The 18,473-nt window shown below is 37.3% G+C and overlaps 1 protein-coding gene across 9 annotated transcripts in view; it reads left to right on the top strand.

The window, feature by feature from the left end:
• The first annotated feature begins 11,169 nt into the window (after positions 1 to 11,169).
• The window catches only part of synrg (synergin, gamma), a 68,641-nt gene continuing 61,337 nt past the window's right edge, over positions 11,170 to 18,473 (top strand). For 6 of the 9 annotated variants that reach the window (XM_066662486.1, XM_066662485.1, XM_066662480.1 and 3 more), the window contains exons 1-2: positions 11,170 to 11,296; positions 17,919 to 17,959. In XM_066662486.1, the coding sequence (XP_066518583.1) occupies positions 11,262 to 11,296; positions 17,919 to 17,959 (76 nt within the window). In that variant the 5' untranslated portion in view covers positions 11,170 to 11,261. Of the gene's footprint in view, positions 11,297 to 12,062; positions 12,177 to 17,918; positions 17,960 to 18,473 lie in introns of those variants that run through there. The other 3 variants (XM_066662487.1, XM_066662490.1, XM_066662481.1) reach the window with 3 other exon arrangements.

Here is an 18,473-nt window from a genome sequence, read left to right as displayed (position 1 = left end):
TAATGCCTGTGCATCCGAGTGAGGCTAATATTGGTCAACTCCCAAATACTGCTCTCCTACTGATCTAAAACAACACTTTCTGAAATTCCCCTCATAATCATCCAAAATAGCTAGTGTGTGTGTGTGTGTGTGTGTGTGTGTGTGTGTGAGTGAGTTGTAAGGGGATCTATTCAGACTGCCCTTGGGTACCTCTTCTCATGAAGTCCTTATCCTCATGTACCAACACATACATTTTACTGATGCTGTCCATGGGAACTAGTACAGTTTTAAACAATGGCCAGTTAACGTCAATAATTCTGTTGCATCAATAATCTTTTGAATAATATATGCTTTTGAAAATAATGCTTTTGAAAGTGCTTGTAGGAATATTATTTGGTGACACTATGGCACTGCTACACAGCTCTAGGGTCCTGGGGTTGTCCTGGAGTTCAATCCCCACCTTCTGTCACTGCATGTAAGGAGTTTAGTGTGTTTCCTCAGTGTTTGTATAGGATTCCTCCAGAAGCTCTTTTGCCTCCATACAAAAAATGAATGAAACACTTAAACATTTTTAAAAATCTTTTTTAAAAATTTGAGGAAAGATTTTCCCCCTTAAAATCTATATGTGTAACATTACAAATGCCTTTTTAATTTTTAATATTACTAAATTGATATCATAATTCCATTTCTTCAAATGTGTGAAGAAATATTTACATATAAAATAACTTGATAAAATAAATGTGTACTCATAATTTGCACAAACTGAAAGGATTATACACAGCCAAAGTACAATATACACAATACCATGCAAATCCAACTCAATGTAAACTTAAATAAATTAATGAAAAAATACGAAATATTATGTTCTTTGAAAAAATATTGGAATAACACAGTCGTTCTGGAATAGTGAAGAAGTTTTCAAACGTGTGAACAGAACACTTCCATTTTAAAAATGTTCTACAGTGCTTTTGATTTTTCTTCATATCAACAAATAGCCAGAAAAAGTAGAACCTTCAGTGCTGTAGACTTTTACAGACACACAGTGCTCAAACAATAAGAGTCATTGGGCTAAACTATTAACAAAAAATTCACCTCCATTTGTAATATGGTTAAGACTTGTAAGTCCTGGGGAAATTTAAAATTCTGCCAAATGCAGCACTGTATATGTAAAGATGCACTTACCCAAATAGTCATCCATAAACGTAGGGCTGGATGATATGGCCAAAATTTACATCATGGTATATATTTCTTAAATTTGGTTGATAAGATATAATTGCAATATGGATGTGAACTTTATAATATCATTCCATCAAACATAATCTTCTTGGCTTTGTCAATATTAATTATTTTAAACCAAATTCAAAAACGAGTGCAAAGAACTGACAGCAGTGCCCTGTAATCAATGTCACTCAGTGACAGAAGCGGTAAATAATGGATATTGAAAAAAATTAAAATGTGTTAAAAAAATGAAATTGTTATTGAAAAGACAGGTTGAATTATTGTCTAGCCCTAAAAAGTGTTTGAACAGATATGTTTACATTAAGAGTATTCCCCTTTCCATGTTAAAGACAGTCAAGACTTGACTAATTGCCTGAGGATTTACTTAATGCTGTTAATGAGCAAAACATTTTTTGTAACAGTGTGGAGCTCTAATGTACCAGCACCCACTAAATCACTGTGACTGGGCCTTTTTTTGTCCTCAGATCAATGTGCCCTAAAGACTGCCATGCATAGTTATGAAAGAGAATGTCCTACTGAGTATACACTTGTAACCCAATGATGCCTCCCTGTTTGGTTATCAATGAGGTCTTTGATATTGCCTCCAGGGAGCCACTAAAGATCTTACTGCTGCTCTTTTTATGGCTTCTTTCTGAATAGGGCAGTATAGAGAGAGAGAGAGAGAGAGAGAGAGAGAGAGAGAGAGAGAGAGAGAGAGAGAGAGAGAGAGAGAGAGAGACATGCCTATTAGCATCCTATAAATAGCAGTAAGTTAACAATACAGACAACTGCACTGTTAAAGTTATTGTGTATGTTCATCCTGAAAAAGTATTGCCTACAACTTATGTGGAAATTGGTTTGTGTTGGTTTTTGAACTCCTTATTGCCCAGTTAAATAACTTGAAGGGAATTGGGTTTATTTATTTATTTTCTGTGTAATTAAGTAGCTGAGATGTAAAGAAAAATCATTCAGTGTGAGTTAATGTAAAATGGAGCTTTGTAGAGAAATTATGTTCTTAACTGTGGTGATGACATTAACACATTAAACAGCAGTTTGATTTTTTTCTCAAATATGACCAGTAAATGAATAGGTTTCTTCTGTATAATAATAATAATAATAATAATAATAACTTAATAATTTTTATTTGTAAAGCGCATTTCATACTAAATGCAGCTCAAAGTGCTTTACAGAAATTCATTAAAACAAAAATTATATAATAAAATAAGGAATGGTAAAGAGTAAAACAATTAAAGTAGTACAACAAATGGAAAGACATGTTTAAAAAAATGTTCAAAAGTTATTATAAATCAAACACAAACAAACAATAAATAAAAGAAGATTAAAGAAAGATTAAAAAAAGATTAAATTGGAATCTGAAGTTTTCCTGTGCCCTGAGTGAGGAAGAGCAACTCTAAGCTCTGAATCAATTCTTGAGATATTGAGTGCTAACAAATTTTAAAACGTCCAGGAGAAGTCATTTACTCAAGTCATTTGCAGCACCCCGAGTGAGGAAGGGCACCAAAAGGTACTGCTTTCACCTAAAGTATATCTGCCAAAATTGAATTATATCTTACTTTGAAGTACAACCTCAGTTCCAGTTATTTATGTTGTGTAAAACATAAATAAATACAGAATATGATGATTTGCAAATTCTTTTCAAATTATATTCAATTGAATACAATATAAAGACAAGATATTTAATGTTCAAACAAATAAATGTTATTGTTTTTTTTTGTTTGTTTTTTGTGAATTGTGAATTTGAGGCCTGCAACAAGTTCCAAAAGTGTTGGAACAGGGGCAACAAAAGAGATGTTGAAAAGAGTTGAGGAATGCTCAAAAAACTCCTGTTTGGAACATTCCACAGGTGAACAGTTTAATTGGAAACAGGTGAGTGTCATGACTGGGTATAAATGAGCATCCCCAAAGGGCTCAGTCATTCACAAGCAAGGATAGGGTGAGGTTCACCACTTTGTGAACAACTGCACAAGCAAGTCGTCCAACAGTTTAAGACGTCCAACAGCGTTTCTCAACATACAATTGCAAGGAATTTAGGGATTTCATCATCTACAGTCCATAATATAATCAAAAGATTCAGAGAATCTGGAGAAATATCTGCAAGTAAGAAGCAAGGCCAAAAGCCAACATTTCAGATTGTTTTTGGAAATCATGGACGTTGTGTCCTCTGGGCCAAAGAGGAAAAGCACTGTCTAGATTGTTATCAGTGCAAAGTTCAAAACTCTGATTGTATGGTGGTGTGTTAATGCCCATGGCATGGGTAACTTGCACATCTGTGAAGGCACCATTAATGCTGAAAGGTACATACAGGTTTTGGAGCAACCTATGCTGCCATCCAAGCAACGTCTTTTTCAGGGACGTCCCTGCTTATGTCAGCAAGACAACGCCAGAGACCCTGGACTGTTGAGCAATTGAAATTGTATATCAAGCAAGAATGGGAAAGAATTCCACCTACAAAGCTTCAACAATTAGTGTCCTCAGTTCCCAATCGCTTATTGAGTGTTGTTAAAAGGAAATGTGATGTAACACAGTGGTAAACATGCCCCTGTCACTACTCTTTTGGAACATATTGCAGGCCTCAAATTCAAAATGGGTGAATATTTGGAAAAAAAAAACTAAGTTTATCTGTTTGAACATTAAATATCTTGCCTGTGTAGTGTATTCAATTGAACTTTTGAAAAGGAATTGCAAATCATTGTATTCTGTTTTTAGTGGTTTTACACAATATTCCAAATTCACTGGAATTGGAGTTTTAATATCAACTTCTAAGCTGTTGGGATATTGGATTTGAAAACCTCCAAGGAGTTGTTAATGCTCAGGATTATGAGTTTTTCCCAGCACCCTGATTGAGGTAGAGCACTAAAACTTATAACTATCCCCATCTAAAGGGACTTTTGGGACTAATTTGCCTTGAACACTATACACTTACCTTTTTGTTTGGCAATACAAAAAGTAATAGTTTTAGACCAATATTTGAATCATAGAAATGTTTTGGTAACAATGTTTTGTAAAGTTTTTGAAAAGTAGCTTGTCAAGGCAGAATTCTGATGTCTGGTTCTTATCACCCCCACTGCCTAGAACAGTTTTCTGCGAGTTACTATAAAATAAAGCATTAGAGGCGAGAGCTGCATGGCAGCTGCAATATTTTGCCATTTACCAAAATGTGTCGAAATGATTTGTAAGACAGTTCTATAATGAGAGATTGCAAATATTTACCTCTCCTTCTAGTGTACCTTTAAGGAACACAACTGGACTTTAAAACCACTGTTGTACCTTTTAGAGGCACATTTACACTGCTTGCATGTTTAGTGACCAATAATGTACTTCCTCCATAACTTTTTTTTCTAAGAATGTATAGTAAATCTACATGGTGAACTATTTGCTGATTATAAATTACAAGATCATATAAGAAGATTTATTTTGCCACTGTTAGAACAAAACATTGTATGTCCAAAATCAGACCTTTACAAAAGAAGGAAAAGGTCTTGTAAACTTTGAGTGCGAGTACTGGGTTTTTGTCCACTGATTATTTAAAACAATATAAGGTAACTGTAGGTTTCAAAGTATGGGAAAAGAATGGGAAAGAATAGAAAAAAAATTTAAAAACTGATACAGGATTTTGTATACAAAAAACAATCCATTCATTATCCTCTGAACATCTGCTGAGAATTGTACATTGTACCATTTATAAATGGTTATAATGCACTCAGGCATTTTTTTAATCCATTCAGTAGAAGGCAGCTCTGTGCAGTGTGTGTTTATGGACGAGCAACACTGCAGGACCACGATGGGGTTCCACTTCCACAAAGGACACAGAGGTCAACACAAGGATCAAGCTGGACACACCGAGAACAGAGGCCAGGGACAAAGAAACAGAAAATGGAAGTTTAGGGGCGAATGTGGCTGCGTGTTTAGGAGCCTGAAGAGAATGGGCACTACATCAATTCCAGCTGAGCCCCAAAGGGGGAATTGGCAGGAGAGCTCAGCAGGGGTCAGAGGTCAGAGGGGCACACTCTGCCACAGCTAATTGGTGACACTGCCTCCAAACAGCTTTGAAGTAACACCATTTAAAATGTACAGTAGTGTATGACATTTTGACCTTTGGCAGTTATATTACACACTTTCACAGGAGCAACAAAAATTTTCATTTCAGATGAAACTGTAGAGCTGCTGAATTTGCTACAAAACGTCAAAGCAATGTTCATATAAAATGTTGAAAGTGCAACGCTTAATTAAATTAAACCATGTGCTGCAGAACGAATTTAAAAAAGGTGTTTATTTACCCATAATTATAAATATAAATAGTATAATCATGTAAATAATTCTATATAAATTTCAGTCAATATTATGTATGAATGTATTAAGTAACTATAGTGTATTTTCTTTTTAGATATATAAATAGTGAAATTGTAAAATTGACATTTCATTCAAATTTTCTGACTTGCCATCTCAAATATTATTACCAAATATTAATGAGAAATGATCCTCATTATTGATAGATAATAAAGGTAGCACTGTTATGAGTTAGCAAGTCATAATTATGAGATGCTATACCTTACTTATGAGATAAACTGTTGAGGTCTTACTAAATAATTATGGCAAACCTTCTCTTTAATGTGATACACTTACTACTAAATAGGCCTGTTGTTTCAGTGTATACATTTTTAATCTTATTTCACGCTTCAGCTGAGGTAATTCTTGGACCTGATGAAACAATCTGTAAATACATCTGGATCTAGATGTGTGACCACAGTGTCAATTTGTTCATCAGTCCATAAATTTGTAAGACGATGGTCACAGTGTTAAAAAAAGCACAAAGGATCATAAAAGACACTGTGTTTGGGACATGAATGAAATTAGGACTATAATAAGAGAATAAAAATGTCAACATTAATCACTGAAGTGTGAGTGCGTGTCTGCTAGTAGTAGTCACTTTAAAATAGTAAAAGAAGGTTAAATGTTGTAAAGTATAATGGATGAATTAATTTAATTGTGTGACCTAAAACCAAGTGAAGTAATTCTTGAATGAAAAGTAGTAGAGAAATCAGTACAGCATTAGAAAGCTTCTTTTGGGCCATTGTGTGTAAATGCATAGGGGGTGTAGCATGAGTGTATTCTGCATTTTTTTTTACAGTCTCCTTTCAGCTGGGAGACTGATAATACACTAGAAAGCCAGTGACAGATAGCAGTCAGCCTGCTAATGCAGTTGTGGAGTGAGGTTGAAGAAGCTGGTGATTTATGGTGATTGGTGGGATGCTGGGTGAGGGAGGTGGGTTAATGTTCACCTGGCTGGCTGCATTCACACCAGCTCCGGGCCATTGTGGGGACAGGACTTCAGCTAAACCCACCACTCCCAGTAGGGTAACAGCATCCTTCACAGCCCTCTCGCCACATCCTAATAGTTATGTAAGGTGTCCTATTCAGACTTCTGAATGGCCTTTAGAACAAATGAAATATCAATCTTGTCTGGCAACTTTCTCAACTCTGAGCCTCCTCCCCTTTCTGCAGTGTCAGTATTCTCTGAGTTTTAGCCAAATCCTTTTGTGATAGTTTGAAATTCTGTTCGCAGTTCAAAGCCTATTTAGTTAAAAAAACTATTGGTACAAGTACCTTGGTATGATAACTTTGCATTAATAAATAAATAAATAAACAAATAAAGTTCATGTTTTTCTCCCCTTAGCACAAATAATTCTACAGCCAAGTAATGCTTATTTTCCTACAGGAGTACTAATTCTAATCTAATATAGCTCTGTGCTAATGTAATGATGCTAATGAAAACTCATTCCAAATTCCAACCTTCCATTTTATCTATGCATTTTCACATTGCATACCTACATCTCACACTTTCACACACCATCTTTGGAACCAATGTTGGAAGAACAACTGTGCCTAAAATATTTTTGTTTGCTGTATCATTAGCATTAACCTTCAAACAAATTAAGAGGCCTAGCTAAAGCTAGCTCAACTTTAGCACTTGTCAAACCCAGCTCCTTAAATAATCCTAAAACGTCTTAAATTAGTTTATCTTAAAAATGCCATGGACAGTAAATACAACTTTCCCCAGGCACAGAGGTGGTTGCCCTACTCTGGTTGTGTGTGTGAAGAATTGCTCACTAGTGTGTGTTTGTGTGTTCATTACCACACATGGGTCAAATGCTGAGAAGCAGTTTCCCTAAGGGGATCAATACTGTTCTTCTTCTTCTTCTTCAATTTGGTTTATATTTTTATTTCGCACATGGATTTCACTGTTTCCAGATTTTGTATGCAGGCTAACTTACTCTTAATGGCATACTGAACTAAGCTGAACCAACAGCATATTTTCAGCTACCTCTTGCTTTTAGCCAGCACAGACTGTACTACAGTCTAAATTGAACTTCAGTGTTGCACCATGGTTAAGCCAACATCAAGCCAATCAGTACAAAGTGCATTTGTTTGACATACTGGCTCATCAGAAAATACATGAATCAAATACATATATTAAAGTCAATAAAAACGGAGCAGGGGTGCTGTAATCTTAAATATGTCCCTAATTAAAAATTTCTTAAAACTTCTTACATTTGATTTTCCCATACCTGCAGATACTCTGAATTTGCTGCATTCAGTTGCTGTTGATTTTATCAGAATAACGGGTAACCAACCAAGCGGCATCACATGAACGCCCAGTCAGAAGCTGAAGTCAGATACATCAAAAGTTTCAATGCAGCACGAATTGTTGTGACATTCATGATGACGGAACAGTGCATCAGCAAAAAGATATCATATAATAATTTACAGTTTTTACTTAATTCCAATATTAACATTGTTTTTTAACATCTACAATGAACACATTACTATGCTAGATATGTTTAAATACACATAGAAAGGCTTAAATTATCATAAAAACATTAAAAAAAAAATAAAAAAACTTTACAACATCCATGAGTTTTTTAGCACCCCACAGAAGCTAAATGTTTTAAACCTTTCTGGGTTCCTTTAAATGAATTAGACCATCTTTTCTTAACCACAGTGACCCACAACATTGCTCTGACCCCCTAAAATCAGTTTTAAAAATGAATGATTGCACTGGGTCACCATGCACTTAGGTGGCTCACCAGGAGTCAGATTAAGGAACACTGCGATGGACTTGCGATGTGGAATTCCATGGTGGTTCTGTATGTGACTTATAGGTTTTAAGCCACTACATTGTACTTCTTTGAAAAAAAATTAAGGTACTTTTACTTTAAGTCAATATTTTACCTATGTTTTACCTTTTAACTTTGTGCCTATGTACGGTTTTGCCAGTCTAATAACAGTTTTATAGTTTAAGTATATTTGGCATCTTAACTTTCAATATTTATTTCTATAGGTTGTTTAAAATATGAGTGTCAGCCAAAGTGCTGCACAATATAATTGACTAACAAAACAAAAACAGCTAAAATTATAAAACAAACATATATATAAAATAAAATAAAATTAAATTAAAAAAAGATCTAACACTAAATAAATGTGGAAGAGCATAACATTAAAAACACCTTCTGCATATTCTTTAGGCCTCATTCAGGCCATCAAAACCCCTCTTAACTGTTGAGCCATGGACTCCAAAAGACATGTGTCCTATCTTGCACCATGATGCTAGCAGAATGCTGAAAGACGCCACTGCTATAAATCAATAATTGTCATGAAGAGGTCTGCAACAAAATGTTGGTTGGCAGTAAACATATTCATCTAACATCTACATAAATGCCAAGACTTGGTTTCCCAGCGGAACATTTCCTAGAACATCACTACTCCTGGTGCAATTCACACAGACCCAGCCATCCATTTTCACTTGATGCCTATATAGGCCTTTATTCCAACTTGACAGTGAAAGAGCATGATTAATTTCTAATATCAGTGGTGTTGATGTTGTGTTTGAAGAGTATGGCATATTGTAGGCCAAGTAGTGCAGCATACACTGATCTCAAGTAAAAGTCATCCTCAACTCAAAGTCAATTTACTAACTTTTCATTCATTATCTGTAACCGCTTATCCAATTCAGGGTCGCGGTGGGTCCAGAGCCTACCTGGAATCATTGGGCGCAAGGCGGGAACACACCCCGGAGGGGGCGCCAGTCCCTCACAGGGCAACACTCACACACACACACACACACACACACACACACACACATTCACTCACACTTTTGAGTCGCCAATCCACCTACCAACGTGTGTTTTTGGACTGTGGGAGGAAACTGGAGCACCCAGAGGAAACCCACGCGGACACGGGGAGAACACACCAACTCCTCACAGACAGTCACCTGGAGCGGGAAATGAACCCACAACCTCCAGGCCCCTGGAACTGTGTGACTGCGACACTACCTGCTGCGCCACCATGCTGCCCCAATTTACTAACTTAAATAATGAATTATGTTTAAAAAAATGTAGCTAAAAAGTAACTTTAGTGGGTGAAAAAACGAGCCCTGTGATTAAAACTATAGTGGAATTTCTAGTAGGCTATTTTCAATATTAGCTAGTTCGTTAAATAACATCTATCATGTTATGCTAAAAATAAATAATACATCTCATGAAAGATATGGGGGTGCTTACAGTAGAAAATCACCCCAGTGAGCACAGGTGGAGCACAAACATCCAAAGCCATTCACTGTAGGACCTAACTTAGGAATTGTCGTTGGTCAAGTTTCAATATAGCTACATTCGGCCATCTTCCGAGCGTCCACCAAATACAGTGGAACCTCTACTAACGAACGTCTATACTAACGAACTTTCCAAGATACAAACAGGGCATTTGAATATGGTTTGCCTCCACCAATGAACCATGACTCTAGAAACGAACCCGAGCCTCCGCCTAGCCGGCGGCTGGAATTGGCCACTGACCCCAATAGGGGTGGGCTGGAACGCATTAATTGCTTTTCCATTACTTTAAATGGGGAAAACTGACTCGAGAAACGAGTTCCACTTACGAACCGAGTCACGGTCAAGTTCGTAGGTAGAGGTTCCACTGTATACGTTTTCTGCTACGCATCGTCATGAAATCACATTCTCTCTGGCCGTATTTTATTTTGATGTCCACATCAATTTTCCGAGCTTTTTAAACATTTTTTTGTTAATGGGAAAGCCCCACAGTTCATATCACCAACAGAACAATTCCTCAAAAATACTCAATGTAAAAGTCATAAAAATAAATTCTTAAAACTGCAATGCGGGTTATTGGAAACGAGTGAATAAAACTAACGTCTCCTGAATTCTGCTAATGAAAAACACTGGCTTTTCCAGCCCAAGCACAGTCCTCGGCACTTCAGTGGGAAGTGAATCCTAGAAAAATGTCTCCATCTTGTGTTCAGTTTAGTCTACACAAGCTCAAAAACATCGAAAGAGCTGAACTAAAACAGATTTTCAAATCCCATTGTTTTGAAGACGTTGAAACTATTTTAATGTAAAGTTAATGTGACTTCAGATTTTGTTCAGCTTTGTTCAAAGCCCTGGACTTTAATTGATTTTATATTCTGTATTTGTTGTAGAGATTTAAATAAAATCTTGGGTCATCATTTAGAAACTCGTTATTGTTTTACTGTGTATGACCACTGAACATACACATCTTCTGAATTTATCTATATCATATTGATAATGGAAAAAGTGGTAAATCTTAAAATCATACATCCCTGCTTTTTGTCAGAATGATTTTCAGCACAAAAATCAAGCAAACAAACAAAGATTTAAACTAAGACACAAACGACAAGTAAACAAATAAGGAATAAGGGGGCTGTTCAACAGAGCAGGGGGTACTACTGTTCCACAAATATTTCTCAGCTAGATAACTTAAGCCAAAACTTGAGGACTGTCCGATATGAATATATATATATATATATATATATTGGACAGTCCTCAAGTCCTCCCTCTCTCTCTCTCTCTCTCACTCTCACTCTCACTCTCACTCTCACTCTCACTCACAAACAAACGAACAAACACAAAGAAAGAAAGAATACACGTCAAGCCACTGCAACCGACTACAGGTGCAGGCGGAAGTGTGTGCGGAGTGTGTGACGTCACTAGGCGGAGGGAGCAGTGTGTAAAATGGCGCTGCGGCCCGGATCAGGGGGAGGAGGCAGGTATAGAAAAACTCGCATTTTACACCCTCACCTTCTGCTGCTTTGTGTTTTCTTCACATGTCTGCGGCTGAGCTTGTGTACTCGTGTTGTTCTGAGCGGGCCGAGGTCGGACTCTGTCTGTTTGTTCGGTGTAGCATTGTGTGTTGAGCGTTAGCTGATGGAGCTGCTCTCTCATCTCCTCTGGCTGTAGAGAAATGTCTAAAGCAAGCCACAGCAACCGGCGACAGGGTTGACGTTTACGTTTGGGTGTGTTTTAAGCCCCAGCATTGGTGTGTGCTTTTAACTAGGGCGTGTAAAAACGTTAAGGCTGAATTCGAATGTTTTTCTCTCAGTTTTGTTGTCTTAGCCATAGCCCTTCACTTCTTCTCCCTCGTAGCCAGAGCTGTGCTCACCGTCTCGCTACACCCAGCTCGTTATTACAGTCCGGTCACCCTCTTTATCTGGTCCCCTGTGTGTGAGTGGTATCATTCAGTGATAGTAATGTACAGTATGAATAGGAAGCTCATATTCCCGGCAAAGACTTGGCTGTCACCCTTTTAGAATTCCCCGTTCCACCTTAAATAGAACAGCTGGTGCACTAGTTAAGGTGGCGTGGACAGCACTAATAAGCCGGTATTAAGTCTCGAATTTTCTCGCTGGTCTGTGGGGGTTTGTAACGTCCCTATAACGGCTGTTGGGATTCAGCCTTCCTATAAATCTAGTGTTGAATTGTAATCACGAGTAGACTCCCAAGGGCCCTCGTTTTCTGGTTGTTTGAAGACTGAATAATACCTTCTTTTAAAGAACAAAATGAGTTTTTCTTGCCTTAAGAGCAGGGACACATCCATGTTACAGATGTTCCAGAGGGATATATCATCCAGGCCCCCCTAATGTTGAATATGTAAGCTTTTCCATTTAAAAGGCCCCCACCCAAATCCAGAAAATAGCAGTTTTCTTTCTTTTGGTCAGCAATATTCTTACCATATCAGTATTCAGATGCTGAAAGAGGGGTACTTTGCACATGCTGAATTTAGTAATGTTATGTAGACTCATACCTAGGCCTAGGGTATATCTTTCAGACTAGCACAGTCTCATCATTTATTTAGTTGCAGAGCTTTGGCCTCTGGTGAATGGCCTTAAATAATGAATGTCTGTCTCCACACACACCACAGCTCCAGGTAATTCTGATACAGGTGGTGAAACCGGATGATGATGTAGAGGATAATGCCTGGAGTCTTCTCGTCTGGTTTTGCTGTCTGCCAGAACAGCAAGAAGTCCAGCCAAGTTATATGTAAATTCCGGATTTGGAATTCACCACATAACTCAGAATATATTCACTCTGGGCTCACCGCGAATCTGTTTGTTAGTCTGTAGGCTGTTAATGGTTGTGTGGATGAAAATGAATGCATCTTAAGTGTAAGCTGCGCCACAGCTTCTATTAAACTCATATACTCCAGTTACTCCTGTGAGCTGATCTAGCCACTGTCTTATATTGACCAAGTGTTTAGAGTTACTCTTCTGCTTGCACAGAAGAATCTGCAGAAGACATATGGCCCTATTCTAGGAATAGTGCAGAGCAGTGTGCCACTCCATTCCTTTGGGCTTTTATATATCTTTCATAGCATCTACCTCTGTTAGAAACCTGGAAATATTTTTCCAGTAGCAGATATGTCATCACTCTCCAAAGAAAGATTTAAGGCGTATTCACCACGAGTCAAGACTTTTACAGACAAAAAAACACACGTCAGGTTTTGAAAAACAAACTCATGTATATTAATAGTGTCTTTTAACTGTCCGACACAGATGGATTTTTCAATAGGAACCTGTTAAATTTACTGCATTGTACAGCTCAATTGTCATGTTTGCAGACCAGACAAATGAGCATCAAGATGGCTACAGAAGAATACAAAAGCTAATAGAACAAGCAACTCGCTGACTATAAAAAATGTGAAGGTTAAATATATAATCTTTTTTAATGAGAGGAGAAGGGCTTCAAACATCCTCAGTAACCTACAGAAATATCTTTTGTACAGGTTTGTTATACAGCTTTAGATCCTGAATGAGGTGCTGAACTCCCCGTGTTGTGGTATTCTCAGTGTGTGTGTGTGTGTCATTTAGTTGCAGTGCTTAAAAGTAAATTAAAAAATTAATTGTTGCTACTCTACTCAAGGAATCCATTTCCTCTACCTCTTCCAGTGATTTCAGAATTGGTGTGAAGGTCCCACTGTTAAAAATCACACCTGTTTTTTTTTTTTTTCTTTTTTTCTTTTTCTTCATTTTCCTCATATGAATGTCAGTATTTAGATGAGTAAAAGCCTATTGCAAGTAAATTCTGCATTTACGTATGCTACTCTCATGTGCAGCTAATCATTACTTCAGTTTTAATAATCAAGAAAGAAGTGCATGCAAAGTAGAACTAATTATATTAAGTTATGATTGGATCTAAAATCTCTTTTTGAGGAGTGGGGTTCTTTGTGAATATGAGAAAACATCTGGGTTGATGTCTTTTTAATTTTACTTGTAGTGTAGCCCAAGGAGTTGTTTTCAATTGCAGTAAACAGTAGTATCTACCATTCTCATGTTGAATAGCAATTTTGTTAGCATTGCTTTACACTCTTTCTGGTGTGTTCTGTTAACCTAGAGCATGGATTGTGTTCTAGTGGTATTGCATCTGCCCACCAGTTGGTGTTCCTTATGCAGGTGATGCAGTTTGAAAGTTGAAGCTGACAGGCTGTGACACATCGCAGGGCAAGGCGGGAAGTAAGCCTTGGTGAGCAGGCCATGGCTAAATGAATTAAGTGAGGCCAAACCCTGCTTGTTGGCTTTCAGTCAGTCTGTGTCTCTTGGTGGTAGTATTAGTGGATAGCTTGGTGAGCTTTCTTATGTAAACAGAATCGTTTTAATGATCTGCATAGCAGGTCTTAAAACAGGAGTAGGTGATTTCTTAAACCTTTGTATATTTCCTAAAATGTTCTTTACATCTTGATAGCTATTTGTAAAAATAGATGACATTTTACTTTATTATTATCATTATTGTTATTTTGGATTTGTGTTTAAGAGTAAATCATGAGGCTGAAATAGACCACAGAGCACTATTGCTGTTTTTCTATCTCTATCTTTCTCTCTCTCTCTCTCTCTCTCTCTCTCTCTCTCTCTCACGCACGCACACAAGTACAGTTTTCCAAAAGCTCTGTTTTGCCCGTTTTCAAAAACCTCCGTTTTCAGTGACCCCCAAAACACAGTTTAGTGTGGATATGATTTTCCCTGTTTTCCTTGTGCACTGGGCCTCCATTGCCATGGATTCATGGTAAGACATGGAATGGAATATGGATCCCTGACTTTATGGCTGGCCCTGTCATGGTCCTGTGCAAGCTCTGGACTGGAATATTGATTGGCCCAGTTCAACTGATACCCTATGAGTGAATGACATCAGTATCAACCCTGATTTGGGCTGATACTGATAGGATCAGATTTGGCCCATCACTCTGTTTGGAGTTGGGCCTTTTTTTAGATCAAAAACTGGCTTAGATATACTGGTTCCTACAAAATCACCTACTACAGCTTTAATTTACTGTTTCATACTGAATCTAGCCTTGCGCCCAGTGATTCCGGGTAGGCTCCGGACCCACTGCAACCCTGAATTGGAAAAGCGGTTACAGACAATGAATAAATGAAATGAATACTGAATCTATACATTCTCACAGGATTCAGTTTAAAAGCTGCTAAATTGCCAGCTGCCACATATATTTAAGGAAAAGGACTTGGAGGAAAGTCTGTGCATCTGGTATAACCCAGTGTAATGCTACTGTTGAAATAGGTCAGGCTTTATATATTAGATTTATAAGCCAGAAACAAGAAGTCCCATAAAATTTCAGGCAACTTATGTGATGTCACTGTGAAAATCAGACAGAATCATGGAAATAATTTGTAGTATTTGAGTCAAATACTACACAGAAACATGTTTTTCAGCTCGTTCTAGCTGTTGTGTTTGGATTTTTTCCCCACCATGAGGAAGGGATTTACCGTAGTAATATTTTTGCCAGGAAGCTGAATGGCTCTTTAGCTTAATTGGAAGATGAAACTTTTACTGTATGCATTACAAGCTTTTCTGACAATTATCAGCCTTCTTTTTCTTGTTTTTATACAGTTTCCTCCTCTCATATTAAAGCAAATAAAGGCTTGAGCTGATGCTTGCTGTGTATTGCTAGTTTTTTTAATGTCTCTTCAATTATGCATTTTAATTTACTGCATTTAATTATGGAAAACTGAAACTCAACAAATTTAAAGTAGCCAAAAGAATGAGAAAAAGTTAAGGGTCCAATGATCAGTTCCTGCATATCTAAAATGCAAATCTAAAGCCACACATTAAATAGTTTAAAAGCTTTTGCATGTCCTACGTTTACTGAAACAGTATTGTTTGAGATCAGTTTTTTGAAGCACATCATAACGAAGCTGAAATCTTATGTAACCTGGGACGTTTTTTTAAGCAAGTCAACTAGAGTGTTTGCTTCAGAACAGCACAGAGGTGAAGGCTGGCTTCTGTGTGTTGACATTGGAAAATGGCGAAGACACAGGGCCTCCCCATGCCCCGGACGTCATAGCAGATTTCATTCTGTGTTAATCTGTGGGCTTAATCCCAATATTATTTCTGCTGTAGTGATACAGCCTCAGAAAGCACTCTATAAATCTTTAAATCTGAGAGTGGACAGATGCATGGTAGAGCTGCTCCAGGGCAGTGGCTGTGTATTGGTCTTCCAGAGGGAGTAACAGACATTCTGAAGCTGCTTGCTACCAGCATCGTAGAAAAGAGACAGACATGAATCCAGACAGACCCTAAATGCTCAGGGCTTTCTTGAGCAGGATTGCATGGCTGACCAGTTACTAAAATGTGGCCCATTTACCCTGGCTTTTTTGCTTGTGGAAAATATGATATGCAGTAAAGTATAGCTCAATCCTATACATTCAGAATCTAGATCTGGGCAAAGCCATGGCAGATCATCAGGGAAAGAGGCTCAGTAGGTTGTTCCTGACTATAGTTTAGTGTTAACTTAAAGTAGACCACAGAGGACTGTACCAGATGTCAGACACTGACGTTTGATGTTAATGGAACATAATCTGGAATCATCAACTATTCCTACTAACTGTTATGCCCTTATATTATTGACTGTATGCTTGAATGTTTCCTAGGGATTTGTGGAAAAATGATCTAGGAAATGAATGGCATTTATAACGTATTAATATTTACATATAACGATATACACTGATCAACCATAACATGATGAGTGATCAAACACAGCAGTGTTACTACAGTTTTTAAAGCCCCGAGTGTCACTGCTGGACTGAGAATATTCCACCAACCAAAAATAAAAATATTAAAATGATTTTGTCACCTACTCCAAGTGCCTTTTAAAAATGTACTACGCAGTGCTTTTACTGGTTATAAAGTGGTTGGTGCCTGATTTCACACACTGTGCCCAATTCTCTGCTTGTGTGAACATCGTGCAGACTTTTCGTCAATCACAGAATGAATAGTTCATAAGTTATTCAGTGTGATCAAATTGGTGTTATTATGCAGCTTTGGTAAAACCTAACCCATGCTTTTGCTAAGGTCATTTTTATAATACACGTCATGACAATGTATAGTTTTGCGTCAGATAAAAGATTAGTGGTTGGGCATTTGAAAATACATTCTAAAAGTGTCTCACTGTCCCAATTCTTGCCCTAAGGCCTTTCTGGAAGTATACACTTTAATGACGTTTGATGACGTTGTAGAAGGGTGAGCAAAAAGGGCGCAAGTGTTCAAGGGGTTTGGATCATAAAGAGCATAAAGGGACACTCACACCCTTTTGGTGTTTACATCACTACAGATTAAACGCAAAATACAGCAGATTACAGCCAAATTGTACTTAAATTTGCAGTGTTTCATTAGACACTTAAATGTAAATATGTTTAAAGATGTTGAGATCATTTATAATATCTTATGAATAATAATTATAATAATATCTTATGAATATCAGTATGTTTATTAAACAAGTCTGTGATCTCCATTATATAGAACACAATTTATTTGTCAGATTTTACACAGGAATGTAAATATTTATGCATAAATGTCTGGTTACCAGCAATGTCCTGTTTCTTTATTACTTGTAGCTGATGAAATATAAAGGAGCTTATAAAATCTCAGTTATATTCTTGAGGTTAATTCGTTTACATCTTAACAGTTAAACAAGGTTTTTCCCTTAACCCCTAAGCGTTTTTAAATTATAGCTCAAACCTCACAGTTCTTAAGAAAATAAATTATTCTAGTTGCACTTAAAGGGTTCTCTGTTTTCTAAAGTGTCTTGTTGTTGGTTTCTGTGAGAAACGTCACAGGCCCACAGTGGATCATGGGTGATTCCCTTCACAAAAGTGTCATCTGCTACAGACTTATGGGAGGGGGGCATCAAGTGTGTATAGGGGATGCTTGCGACTACCCTTGTTGCAGAAATGAAAAGAACTGGCACACCCTAAAGCCTTGCACATTTAGGAGGGTATGCCAAGCTCACAAGTGCAAGCATTGGGACAGGAGTTATGAATCCATCAAGGTGTCTTGTTAGGCTTGTATTTGCCTGTGTACTAATTTGTCTGTTTTTTCTCTATCTAGTTTTATGTACCCTGTTGGAGGGGGACTTGGACCACCTCAAGGTAAGAAGCTGATGTGTTTATTTTTTTAAAATTAGCTTTGGATTTTATACTGTGGAGCAGTGTTAGAGCTCCACCTTGTTTGGATTTTATCATTCTACTTGCAAAAATTAATGAATGATATGATGCGTGCCTGAACGTAATGTTGCCTGGGAGAAAACTGTTAGCCTTTTACTTCTGTCTTTCAAAGCTCGGTACATTTAATTAGCCACCCTTAATACCACGTACAGTGTTTATAATGTTTACTGTCTGTAAAATCACATTAATTCTGGGAATTTAGTGAGAAAGTGCAATTGGGAATTGAAGGGTTAGTAAGCCTTTAACCAGCTAAACAAGTTAGCAAGCTTTAAAGTCCCTGGGAACCCATTTTGAAATTTTATTTTATTGTTTTTGTATAATGCTAAATTTGGGTGTGAAAAGTTCAGCAATGTTTAAATAAACAACACAACAACAACAGAAATATGATAAATCTCTCCTCATAAATGACCTATACTGCTCTTCTCTCGATGTAGAATGG

The sequence above is a fragment of the Hoplias malabaricus genome, chromosome 1 (assembly GCF_029633855.1).
Source record: "Hoplias malabaricus isolate fHopMal1 chromosome 1, fHopMal1.hap1, whole genome shotgun sequence".
Classification (NCBI taxonomy): Eukaryota; Metazoa; Chordata; class Actinopteri; order Characiformes; family Erythrinidae; genus Hoplias; species Hoplias malabaricus.
This window is presented reverse-complemented; position numbering and strand designations above follow the sequence as displayed.